General features: G+C 53.5%; 1 protein-coding gene across 1 annotated transcript; it reads left to right on the forward strand.

The window, feature by feature from the left end:
* Positions 1–658: 658 nt before the first annotated feature.
* Positions 659–2,563, forward strand: LOC101785866. The gene is made up of 3 exons (XM_004959270.1): positions 659–1,348; positions 1,448–1,573; positions 2,558–2,563. The coding sequence occupies exons 1-3, from the start codon at positions 659–661 to the stop codon at positions 2,561–2,563; spliced, it is 822 nt and encodes a 273-aa protein (XP_004959327.1).
* Positions 2,564–12,338: the final 9,775 nt, after the last annotated feature.

Raw genomic sequence — 12,338 nt, forward strand, 5'->3', positions numbered from 1 at the left:
AGGGAGCCACTTCTGCTCTACATCGCGGCGACCACCCAGGTGGTTAGCGCGGCTCTAGTGGTGGAGCGAGAAGAGGAGGGACATGCCCTCAAGGTGCAGCGCCCGGTATACTTCGTTAGCGTGGTCCTTTCCAAGTCCAAGGCGCGCTACCCGTAGATCCAGAAGCTCATATACGCCGTCCTCATCACGAAGTGGAAGTTGCGCCACTACTTCACCTCCCATTCCGTGACGGTCATCTCATCATTTCCTCTCGGCGAGGTGATCCAGAATCAAGATGCCACAGGACGGATCGGGAAGTGGGAGCTCGAGCTCATGGACCAGGACATCACTTATGCCCCCCGTACAGCCATCAAGTCCCAAGTGCTCGCTGACTTTGTTGTGGAGTGGACGGAGATCCAGACGGCATCGGCGCCGGAGGAGCAGGAGTACTGGATGATGTACTTCGATGGGTCTGGTCTTCGTCTCTCCTCTTGGCATGTGCATGAGGTACATGATTCGCCTCTATTTTCCTGCATCTAACAATGTCGCTGAGTACGAGGCTCTCCTCAACGGGCTTCGCATCGCCATCAAGCTTGGCATCCGGTGGCTGGACATACGAGGCGAATCTCAGCTAGTCGTTGAACAAGTCATGAAGGAGTGGAGCTGCCACGATCCCAAGATGGCGGCATACTGCAACGAAGTCCACAGGCTCGAAGACAAGTTCGACGTACTAGAGCTCAACCACCTCGCCAGGCGTTTCAACGAGGTAGCTGACGAACTGGCGAAGGCGGCATCCGGCCGAAAGCCCATCCCCGACGGTGTCTTCGTCAGTGACCAATACAAGCCCTCGATCCGTTACAAGGAGCCAGGAAGGGTTGGCGACGCGCCACCTGCCCCGAACTCGGGCCCCGACCCGGGAGAGGTTGGTACCGTGCCACTTGTCCCGAACTCGGGCACCGACCCTGGAAAGGTCGGCAACTCTCCATCTGTCCTGAACCTGGAGGCCGATCCCTCCGACCCCGAAGTCATGGAGATCGACGCAAACCCAGAAGAAGGGCCCAACCCCCCGACTGATTGGAGAGCCCCGTACCTCGACTATCTCATCCGCGAGACGCTCCCAACGAACAAGACGGAGGGGCGCAGGATTGCACGTCACGCCAAATCCTTCGTCATCATCGACCAGGAGCTGTACAAGCGGAGTCACACCGACATCCTCCAGCGCTGCATCCCGATCGAGCAGGGAAAGGCGTTGATACAGGATATACACGCCGGGGCCTGCGGCCACCACGCCGTGCCAAGAACCCTCGTCAGGAATGCCTTCCAACAGGGCTTCTACTGGCCGACGGTAGTAGTTGACGCCACCCACGTGGTGCGCACCTGCGAGGGGTGCCAATTCGTTGCGCGCCAAACCCATCTGCCCGCACAGGCGCTCCAGACCATCCCCATCACGTGGCCGTTTGCGGTCTAGGGACTGGACCTCGTCGGACCCTTCAAGAAGGCACCCGGGGGCTTCACCCACTTGCTCTTTGCCGCTGACAAGTTCTCAAAGTGGATTGAGGCGCGCCCCATCGCGCATATCAAATCTGAGCAGGCGGTACAATTCTTCACTGACATCATCCACGGCTTCGGAGTCCCCAACTCCATCATCACGGACAACGACATGCAGTTCACCAGGAACAAGTTCCTCAAGTTATGCGACAACCACTACATCCGAGTGGACTGGTCGGCCATGGTGCATCCCCGCACGAACGGGCAGGTTGAACGGGCCAACAGCATGATACTCCAGGGTCTCAAGCCGAGGATTTTCGACCGCCTCAAAAAGTTCAGCGGCCGATGGGTCGCGGAGCTCCCCGTGCTCCTATGGAGTCTGAGGACAACCCCCAGTAGGGGAACTGGCTTCACCCCGTTCTTCATGGTCCACGGGTCCGAGGCAATCCTCCTCACCGACCTGGAGTATGGGTCGCCGAGGGTCAAGGCATACGATGAAGAAGGGAACCAGGCATCACTCGAGGACGCGCAAGACCAGCTCGACGAAGCGCGCAATGTGGCCCTGCTGCACTCGGCCAAGTACCAGCAAGCCTTACAACGGTACCACAACCGCAAGGTATGAGGCCGAGTCTTTAACATCAGCGACCTGGTGCTTCACCTCGTCTAAGACAACAGAGGCCAGCACAAGCTGACCCCTTTGTGGGAAGGTCCTTTCATTGTCGCGCAAGTACTGCGGCTAGGCACGTACAAGCTGGCGACCCCGGACGGGCAGATCCTCACCAACGCTTGGAACATAGAGCAGCTAAGACGCCTCTACCCTTAGTTATTGTTTCCAAGTTTGTATGTATATACTTTTGTAACTTGTTAATTCACGGACAAGGGAAATTTTGAGTCGATCTCGTTCGAGTTTCGTGCCGAGCTCAGGGATATCCGACCCTGGCTATGCCCCAGGGTCGCATATCCCTTGGGGGCTATCAGGGGCTCTGGCCCAGATCACTTGGCGTCTTCTCAAAACACCATTTCGTTCCAAACCGACCCTCTTCCTAAACGTTTGGGCGTGAAAAGGAAAGAGTGCGCGAATGACACTCAGGCATAATTGATCGGATCGCGAAAAAACCTACACCCCAGCGGCTAAGGTGCCTTCGCTCATCAGCAGTCACTGACGCGTCCGACCCTCACTCTAATCTTTCCAAACCCAAAAAACAGAAAGAGGATCGAAAACATTTTTTGACAAGTTATAGAAAAGGCCTCTATGGCCATCACAAAAGCAAGTTCAAATTTAACTAAGATATTTACACATTCTGGGGCATCTAAGCCCGGTATAGCTAACTCATCCCTGGGTCCTCCGGCGGGACGGCCTCATCCTCCAGAAGCTTCGCCAAGGCCTCTGCTGGGTTGAGCACTGACGCATCGATCTCGTCCAGCTCAGCCTCGGAGTAGCTGGAGGCATATCCCCTACTCATCCCGGCGAAGTTGATGCCGGAGTAGTGGGAGCCGAAGACGCCAAAAGCCCACCTCATGCCGACGTGAAGCACCTCCCGAGCGATCTCACAGGCCTGCCGGTACGGCCCAAGGACACGAGCCACCAACGAGCTCATCCCTTCCCATTAGACCACGTCGAGGCTATCACAGACAACGCGGACCGCGTCCTGCAGGTTGCCGTGCTCGGCGCACTCCGTATCGAGGATCTTCTTCAGCCGGGCAAGGTCATCTATGAGGCCCGTCCACAAAAGTCCGCCAAGTTAGAAACCATCGCAGAGCTGCAATAACAAAGGACGAGAAGAGCCTTACCCTCAGATTGAGCCTTCAGCTGACGCTCCCGATCGAGCCCCTGGGTCACGGCGGTCTGAAGCCCCTGCACTTGCACATGGAGCTGACTAACCTCCGCCCCAAGGTCGGCCGCTATCTTCTCGGCCTCGGCCTTCCGGATTGCCTCGGAGTCCCGCTCCTGCCAAGCCTTCTGCCGCTCACGCCGGATACTCTTGACGGTTTTCTGAAGGGCCTCATGGTCCCCCTTCAGCCGTGTGAGCCCCTCGGCATCGTGGCGGGCCTTCTCGGCAGCAGCCTAGAACTCCTCGAGATTGAGGCGAGCCTTCTCGGTGACGGCCTAGAACTTATCCTCCGCCCGCCGCACGTCCTCCCACGCCGCCTGCTTGCGCGTGCGCAGGTCTGGAGGGCCTACAAAAAAATTTATGCTCAGCAACGAAGAAACGAGAGGAAAATAACCACTGGGGAGAACACCGTACCTGGCCACCAGGGACGACGCCACCGTCCAGCTCCCCCAGCATGGAAGACAGGGCAGCACGGATATTTGCAAGCCCGCCCTGCACCGCCTGCCACTTACCCCACTCCTCGATGTCATCCAGCACGAAGAGGGGCCTCTGCGGGTCCTCACGGGACCTCCAGCGCAGGGTAGGCCAACCCCACGCCTTGCAGATAGGATTAACCGGGACGAGGGTGGAAGCCGCTCTGGCCAACCCCGACGCCACCGTCCCCGATGCCACCGGCCTCGTCGACGACCCCGGCACACGCGCCGCTGTCTCTATCGAAGTTGCCGCAGCCGTCGACGACGCCGACGCGCGTCCTGCCCTCTCCGCCGCCACCACCGTCTCCGTTGCGGCTGCCGGAGCGGGTGTTCCCGTTCTCGTCGCCGCCGCAGCCTCCATCGCGGCAGCTGGGGCAGGCGTCCCCGCCTCCGTCGCAGCAGCTGGGGCAGGCGTGCCTGCCTCCATCACGCTGCTGGGGCAGGCGTCCCCGCCTCCGCCGGTGCTGCCGTCTCCGTCGTGGCCGCTAGGGAAGGTGTCCCCGCCTCCACTGCTACCGTTGTCCCCGTCGCAGGCACGGGGGCAGGCGTTCCCTCCTCCGCCACCACCGCTGTCTCCATCGCGACCACTGGGGTGACTGCCCCCATCTCCGCTGCCGCCATCTTTGCTGTCGCCGTCAGAGCCACCTCCGCAGATGACGCCTCCCCTGCAGGCTCCTCCTCCGCCTCGTCGTCGAGGTCTATCACCTCGCTGGCCGGAGGAACCGCAGGGGCAACACCTTGTCCTGCAGGGTCGGCCGCGGAGGCAGAAGGCGGAGCAGGGGTCAGACCCTGCCCCATGCCCGACTGCGGCACTCTTCCTCCGGTCGCCGCCACAGAGGCCGCCTTCGCGGTAGGCCCCGTGGTCTCTCCGAGGACACCGCCCCTCGCCACCGGCGGGGTCACGGCTCGCCCCGCGGAGGTGGACGACACCCGTAGCGCCTTCTTCGGCGCCAGCGGTGGGACGAAGTCCCAAGGGGTGGTGCTGTGAAACAACAGCAACATCATCAAAAACGGCTCGATGCCGGGAAAGGAATAAGGTGCGCGAGGAATTTCAGCTTACACCTCCTCAGCACGAGGACGACGGGTGCGTTTTGCCTCCGAGCTCGACACCGACCCCGGGGCATCTGGCAGCGGCCGCTTGCCCTTACTCCTCTGCTCGCGTGATGCAGGAAGGGGGTCGGGGGTCGGCTCCATCAACTCCCGAGGCGCGCCCCGTGCCGACCACTCGGGCGCGGCCCCAGAGCCCTGCGGGGTTGGGTCCTGGGCAGGCGGTCCGCTTGGCTTGTCCCCTGCGGCCGGTTGGGGGTGCTGCTCCCAGATGATGAGCGCGCTCGGCCGGGGGGCCAGAATATACTCCTCCTCCTCCTCCTCCTCCTCCTCGTCTTCCTCCTCCTCGTCCTCATTGTCGTCGTCGTCATCGTCCGACACAACCTTGCCCCGCCGCCGCCGTTGGAGCTCCTTGGCGGCCTTTTTCTTGTTCCTCGCCGTCTCTTTATCCTTATGCCTCTTCTACTTCTCGGCGAGGAGGCGGTTTTGCTGCCGCCGCTGTGCGTCCTCTGGCACCGGCGGGCGCGAGTCCATGACCCAGGTCATGTGGCCCTGCAGACACAAGAACTCCGCGTCAGAGCAACGAACCAAGAAATGCAGGAGAGAAGGATGAGAGCGCGAAGTCCTCACCAGCTCGACGAAATTTTCGCTTGGGCCGGGCGCATCGGAGGGTGACCGGGCACCGGGTAATCGGTGTCCTTGTCGTCCAGCGCCTCCCGAACTTGCTGCTGGATCTCGGTGTCGGCAAGCGCGCCCGTCACAAGGATGGTGCCCTCGGTCGGCGTGCCGGGAACCATGTCGGCAAGTGAGTGAACCCGGAGCATCAGCGGTGCTACCCTGTAAGCGTGGTATGCCCCGATGACTCTGGCCCGGTCAGACCTTTCCCCTTCAAGTGCTTGATGGCCTGAAGCAGACCGACGATTCACTTCTTCTCCTTCTCGACCGGGCCGTACGACCATAGCTCCGGCGCCGCTTCGATGACGCGGCCAGTGAACGCCAACAAGGGGGAATTAGAGTAGTTCTTCACATAGAACCACTACTGATGCCACCCCTTGTGGGACACCGCAGTCTTCATCGCCATATATTCCTTGGCGCGGTTCTGGAGAAGGTGGATGGCAACGCACCCTATCAGCACCAGGGTCGTCCGCTGCTGGCTCCCCTTCTTCTCGGTCCTCTGGTACAGGCTGACCGCGAAGAAGTACTTCCAGAGCGAGAAGTTGGGCTCGATGCCCAGGAACCCCTCGCATATCACGACGAACGCTGCGAGGTGTTGGATCCCATTGGGATTGAGATGCTGTAGCTCGAGCCTGTAGTAGTGCAGCAACCCGCGGAAGAAGCGGCTCGGCGGGGTCGCGAACCTCCTCTCGTGGAAGTGCGCGAATGAAACGACATAGCCGCCGGGCGGACTCGGCACATCTTCCCTTTCGGGGAACCGCCATTCGTCCCTCTGGGTCCTCTCGCAGAAGAGGCCATTCCTCATGAGGCCGTCGGTGTGCGAGGTATCGAAGCTCGAGCGCGTCCAGGTCTCCATCGCTAAGGGGAGAAAGGTTCGACGGCGGAGGGCGAGGGAAGCTGCTGTGCTAGACGGAGGAAGGCGAACGGCGCACAAGAAGGCAAAGGGCGCACGAGAAGGTGAAAATGTTTGAGAGCAGGTGCGGGCGGAACCAGCGAGGCAGACCCCCCATCATATAGGTGGGCGCGTGGGAAGCGAAAGGGGCAGTCTTGTAAACGCCCCACGGCCCATTACGGTCCAGGGGTTCGAAGGTTGGCCCAGTACGGGTCTGACAACCACCCCAGGACATCCCCGAGCGAGTGGTAAGAAGGGACGGGTCCGCTAGCGGCCATCACCCGGGCACACGATAGCCTAGGGCGTCCCGACCTCACGTTCGAGTCCGGACCGGCATCAAAGTTCATGGTTTTTCCCTGAAGAAAGGCAATGAGCCCCTGGATCCGATCGTACGGACTCGGAAACTATATGAACTGGCCGGCCGGAATCTGGGGTACGCCACCAGCTTGGCCCGAGCCGGACCCCCCCGAATGGGGACCGGGACCCCACTCGAATTGACCCATTTGCAGCTCAACGAGCACCATGGTTCGTCCGGCGAGGATAGCGTGGCACGGCTCACCTCCTCCATCTCAGCGAACGGACGCTTGAGGGGTAGCGATCAAAAGTTGATCTAGCCTTCTGATCGGTCTCCTGCAAAGCACGGGGGCTCGAGGGCTAGCATCGCAACCAATGACCACGCTGTTGGAGGTATGCCCTAGAGGCAATCATAGAGATGATGATATTATATTTGTATCCATGATTTATATATTGTGTTCATTGAATATCCATTAAAGGCTACTTGAATTGATTTGCAATTATGTGAATTGTATGTGAAACTCTTTACTTGTATGGTTATTCTAAAGTTGTCCCTAGTCGGAGTTCATGTGAGGACACACATGAATATTAGACTAGCACATGTATTAGTTGATGACTATGTTTCACAAGTCATGGACATGGAGATGTTAAACTAATAATGTGGGCACATGTGGAGACATGTGCTAGGACTGACCCAACATGAGAAGTAGTTCTCACTTTACACAACAAGTACTCTTTATCCTTAGACCTGAGATTGTCGCATGTACTCGAGATGTGAATCGACTCACTTAGGGGCTATCAAACGCTACACCGTAACAGGGTAGTTATAAAGGTAGCTTTAGGGTTTGTCAGGAAGCATGCTATGAGACATGGTCAATCAAGATGGGATTTGCCCCTCTCTGATTGAGAGTGATATCTCTGGGCGCCTTGAGTGATTGGATCCAAAAATGCATGGCCATGCTACGTACGATTAAGAGTTAACCTACAAAGGGATTCCGAATCACAGGATCGAGAAAGAGCGGTCGGCTTGGAGCTAGACCAAATATCGTGAGGCAAAGGGAATAGCATGTACATAATGTTGTGATGGTTCGTCTGATATGATCTTTGTGTGCGTATAGGAGTTGGCACGTCTTGCTAGAGGCCGCTACCGACTATTGGGCCGAGTAGGAGTACTCGGGCCATGTCTATACGTATCTGAACCCATAGGGTCACACACTTAAGGGGCTGGAAGCCCAATTTAGATATGATCCGAGTTGGATTAGGTTTAGAAGTACTAATGGGCCTCGGACCCAGAGGCCCGTTAGGAACCTCTATAAATAGAGGGATGGGGGCACCCTAGGGTTGACACCTTTTGGCAAAACACATCTGCCAAGCCTCCCACACCCTCGCCTGTTGCAACTCGTGGACCTAGCAGTCCAGGTTACGATGCTTCCTCCCTGCACATGTGGATGCCTTGGAGGTGTTGCGCCAGCAGCACTTGGACGAGCTGCTGACGAGCCACGACGAGCCGCCGCCGAGACACGACGAGCCGCGGCACGAGGGTGATCTTGCTGCACGTGGACGAGCTGCTGAGGAGCTGCTGGACGTCGACGTGATCGACTATGTTTGACTACGCTGATCGACTTCGCTGCATCGATGCGAATCTACATTTTCCGCATTAGTGCATTGAGTGGTAATCCTGTGATCCTTATACGACAGTTTTCCTAGTTTACGCGGTAGAAAATTTTTATTTGCGCTAGTGTAGCCTACCTCATATCCCCACAGTGGTATCAGAGCCGTAGCTATTTAGTTTTGGATTCGGGATGTGTGCATATGGAGATATGCGAGTTTTCAGTTCGATCTATGTCCTGATTTTGTGTTCTTGCTGCAATGGTTGTGTAACGACATACTCCTACCAGTCGGGTTTCCACCATCGGAGTTAAGTGATACACGTAATGCCAGTTGCAGCAAGCGAAGATTAATGTGATTGATTGAATCGAGATCCAGGTTCATACGCCAAGCACATGAGATGTGCAATAGTAGATTGGATCTACTACCGGGTCGGGATTTTGCCGTGTGCGTGTGCTTCGGTAAATCAGCCGTAACTTTTCGGTACGATCTTGGATCGGGGCGAATTTTATATGAAAATTGATCTACAGAAAAAGTTACACATGAAACTCAACCGCTTCGCCATTTTTAGCGAAATTAGATTTCCGAAATTCAGCTTGGAAGATGGAGTTTCGGGCCTCTGAAGTTTGGAATGTTAGAACGCCTAACTCTGTTTTGCAGGATGTATGTATCTTGTTATCAGTATGGCCCTTTTGTGTATGTGATGCATGTGTGTAACTCATTCGTGACCTGCGAGTCGCGTGTACGACAACACGGCTAGAGCCATATGTGTTGTCACTTTAATGTATTTAATGGTCTGCGTACCAATCTGTGATGATCCAAGCAACTATGTAATCTTCATTACTAGCTATTAGGAGCAATAGCATGTTCTAGTTCTTGGAGGACTCATCACCAGGAGGATGGTGCACATGGAACATGGAGATGGAGATCACCATGGTGAACAGGTTCTGTGGAGATGGAGATCGCCATAAGAAAATGGGCCATACTGTGTCACAACTGTGTGCATGCTATTCTATTTATGTTTTACTTCATGCATGATGTGATGTTAGAAGTAGAATGATCCCTCACAAAAGTTTAAGTTAGTATGCCCTCCTAACTAAAACTTGCACCGTCCCATGTCTTGTACAATTAGTGGTGGGTCTATGAAATTAGGGTGCCACTAGTTTTTCTTGACTAGACGGGTTTGTGTCGGACACTTACACGCATAATGGTTGATTTGCTTAACAAGATTATCTTAACGGTTAAGGACCTTGGGGCACAAAGGTTGGGCACCGAGACATGGAGATGTCACTCAACAACAGGAATCATATGTGATATGATTAGCAAGAAGTTGCTTACCGATCTACCTTGTTTGCTAGCGGTGATGCTAAAGCTCACTAGTAGACTTGTTAGTTGTGGATCCTGAATCACTAAGTATCAATAGAGGGATATTGATTTTAGTGGGAGTAGATTCTGTTAAATAGTTTAATGTGATTTGCTCTATCATGGATATGTTTGTCTTAGTGTATTTTGCATTACTTTTGTTGTAGATTAAATTGCACCTAGCAACACCACACCGTTTGCTTTGCGTTCGGTCCTTGAGAAGGACAAGTTGAATGGAACAAACTACTTGGATTGGATCCGTAACCTGAGAATTGTTCTTAGGGCCGATAAAAAGGAAGATGTTCTAGACACCCCACTACCACAAGCACCGGCTGATGATGCATCTGCTGCCGTTAAGGCTGCTTACAAGAAGGCATTTGATGCTAATCTTGAGGTAAGCTGCCTTATGCTTGCTTGCATGGAACCCGAGCTGCAGATGCAGTTTGAAACAAATCATGAGGCACACGATATGATCGTGGAGCTCAAGGACATGTTCCAGACACAGGCTAGGACTGAAAGGTTCAATGTGTCCAAAGCCTTTCTGGAGTGATAGCTAGCAGAAGGCGCAGCAGTAGGACCACATGTAATCAAAATGGTTAGTTACACTTAGCGATTGGAGAAGTTGGGCTTCCCAATGGGCAAAGAGTTGGCCACTGACTTCATTATTTCATCTCTTCCGCCTAGCTATGGGAACTTCATCTTGAACTACCATATGCATGGGACAGAGAAGGGTCTGAATGAACTGTGTGGTATGCTCAAGACAGCAGAAGTTGACATTAAGAAAAGCGCTAGTAGTAGCCATGTGATGGTTGTACAAAACAAGCCTACCTTCAAGAAGAAGGGCAATTCTTGGAAGAAGAAGGGTAAGGCTGGAGTATCCAAGCCAAACCTAGCGCCCAAGGCTAAAGCTGGACTTGCTCCAGACAAAGAGTGCTTTTATTGTCACGAACCTGGTCACTGGAAGAGAAACTGCAAGTAGTACCTAGCTTCGTTGAAGAATGGCGGAAGTAAAAGTACTTCCACCTCAGGTACGCTTGTTGTTAATGTTATAGACCACATATTTCTCACTGATCAAATTATTAATTCTTGGGTATTTGATACTGGATCGGTTGCTCATATTTGCAATTCGATGCAGGGAATGATAAGAAGTAGAAGTGTTGAGAAGGGAGAAGTTGATTTCCGCATGGGCAATAATGCAAGAGTTGCTGCGTTGACCGTTGGGACGATGCAACTCCACCTCCCGTCAGGATTTATCATGGAATTGAATAAATGTTATTTTGTTCCTAGTTTAAGTCGAAACATTATGTCTCTTTCATATTTGATGAAGGATGATCATTCATTTGCGAGTGAAAACAATGGTTGTGTGATCTCTAAGAATGATATGTTTATGACTTTTGCACCCATTGTGAATGGATTGTTTGTTTTAAATCTTGATGGTTCACCTATCTGTAACGTAAGTGCTAAAAGGCTTCGGCCTAATGATTTGAGTCCTACCTACTTGTGGCATTATCGTTTGGGTCATATAAGTGAAAAGCGCATGAAGAAGCTCCATTCTGATGGACTTCTAACTTCGTTTGATTTTGAATCATACGAGACATGTGAGGCTTGCTTGCTTGGCAAGATGACCAAGACGCTTTTCACAGGTTTTCCTGAGAGAGCAGTAGACTTGTTGGAACTCGTACATTGCGATGTATGCGGACCAATGAGCACGATGGCTAGAGGAGGATTCCAATACTTCATAACTTTCACTGATGATTTTAGTAGATATGGCTATGTCTACTTAATGAGGCACAAGTCTGAAACCTTTGAAAAGTTCAAGGAATTTCAGAATGAAGTTGAAAATTAGCGTGGAAAAAAAATTAAGGCCTTACGATCTGATCATGAAGGCGAGTATTTGAGCCACGAGTTTAGCAATCATCTAAAGAGTTGGGGAATTGTTCCACAACTTACGCTGCCTGGAACACCTCAGAGAAACGGTGTATCCGAGCGACGTAATCGAACTTTGTTAGACATGGTTCGATCAATGATGAGCCAGTCGGACCTACCGTTGTCATTTTGGGGATACGCTCTAGAAACAGCAGCTTTCACACTTAATAGTGTACCATCTAAATCCGTAGTCAAGACACCATATGAGATGTGGACTGGAAAAGTTCCTAGTTTGTCTTTTCTAAAGATTTGGGGATGTGAAGTGTTTGTCAAGCGACTTCAGTCGGACAAGATCACACCCAAGTCGGATAAGTGCATTTTCATGGGATATCTAAAAGAAACTTTGGGATATTATTTCTACAACCGGTCAGAGGGCAAAGTGTTTGTCGCTCGGAACGGGGTTTTCCTAGAGAAAGAGTTTCTCAAAGGAGAAAAGTGTGGAAAGACAATGCACCTTGAAGAAGTTCAAGATGAGCCGATCGGGCAAGAATCAATGAGTGATGCTAACGTAGCAGAACAAGTTGAGATACCCATGGCAAGAGAAGCACCACCACAACCACGAAGGTCGGCAAGGCTCCGCGAAATGCGGGAAATATTATTGTTGGACAATGATGAGCCTGCGACATATGCAGAAGCAATGATGGACCCAGACTCCGAAAAATGGTAGAGTGCCATGCAATTCGAAATAGAGTCCATAGGAGACAATCAAGTTTGGAACTTGGTTGACCCGCCTAATGGTGTTAAAGCCATAGAGTGCAAGTG

Source organism: Setaria italica, chromosome II (assembly GCF_000263155.2).
Source record: "Setaria italica strain Yugu1 chromosome II, Setaria_italica_v2.0, whole genome shotgun sequence".
NCBI classification, from domain to species: domain Eukaryota; kingdom Viridiplantae; phylum Streptophyta; class Magnoliopsida; order Poales; family Poaceae; genus Setaria; species Setaria italica.

Bases quoted from the DNA above. Each gene is read 5' to 3' on its own strand.
- LOC101785866 (XM_004959270.1), top strand. From the start codon at position 659: ATGGCGGCATACTGCAACGAAGTCCACAGGCTCGAAGACAAGTTCGAC. The intron at 1,349-1,447 runs GTGCGCACCTGC...TTTGCGGTCTAG, and splicing joins TAGTTGACGCCACCCACGTG to GGACTGGACCTCGTCGGACC.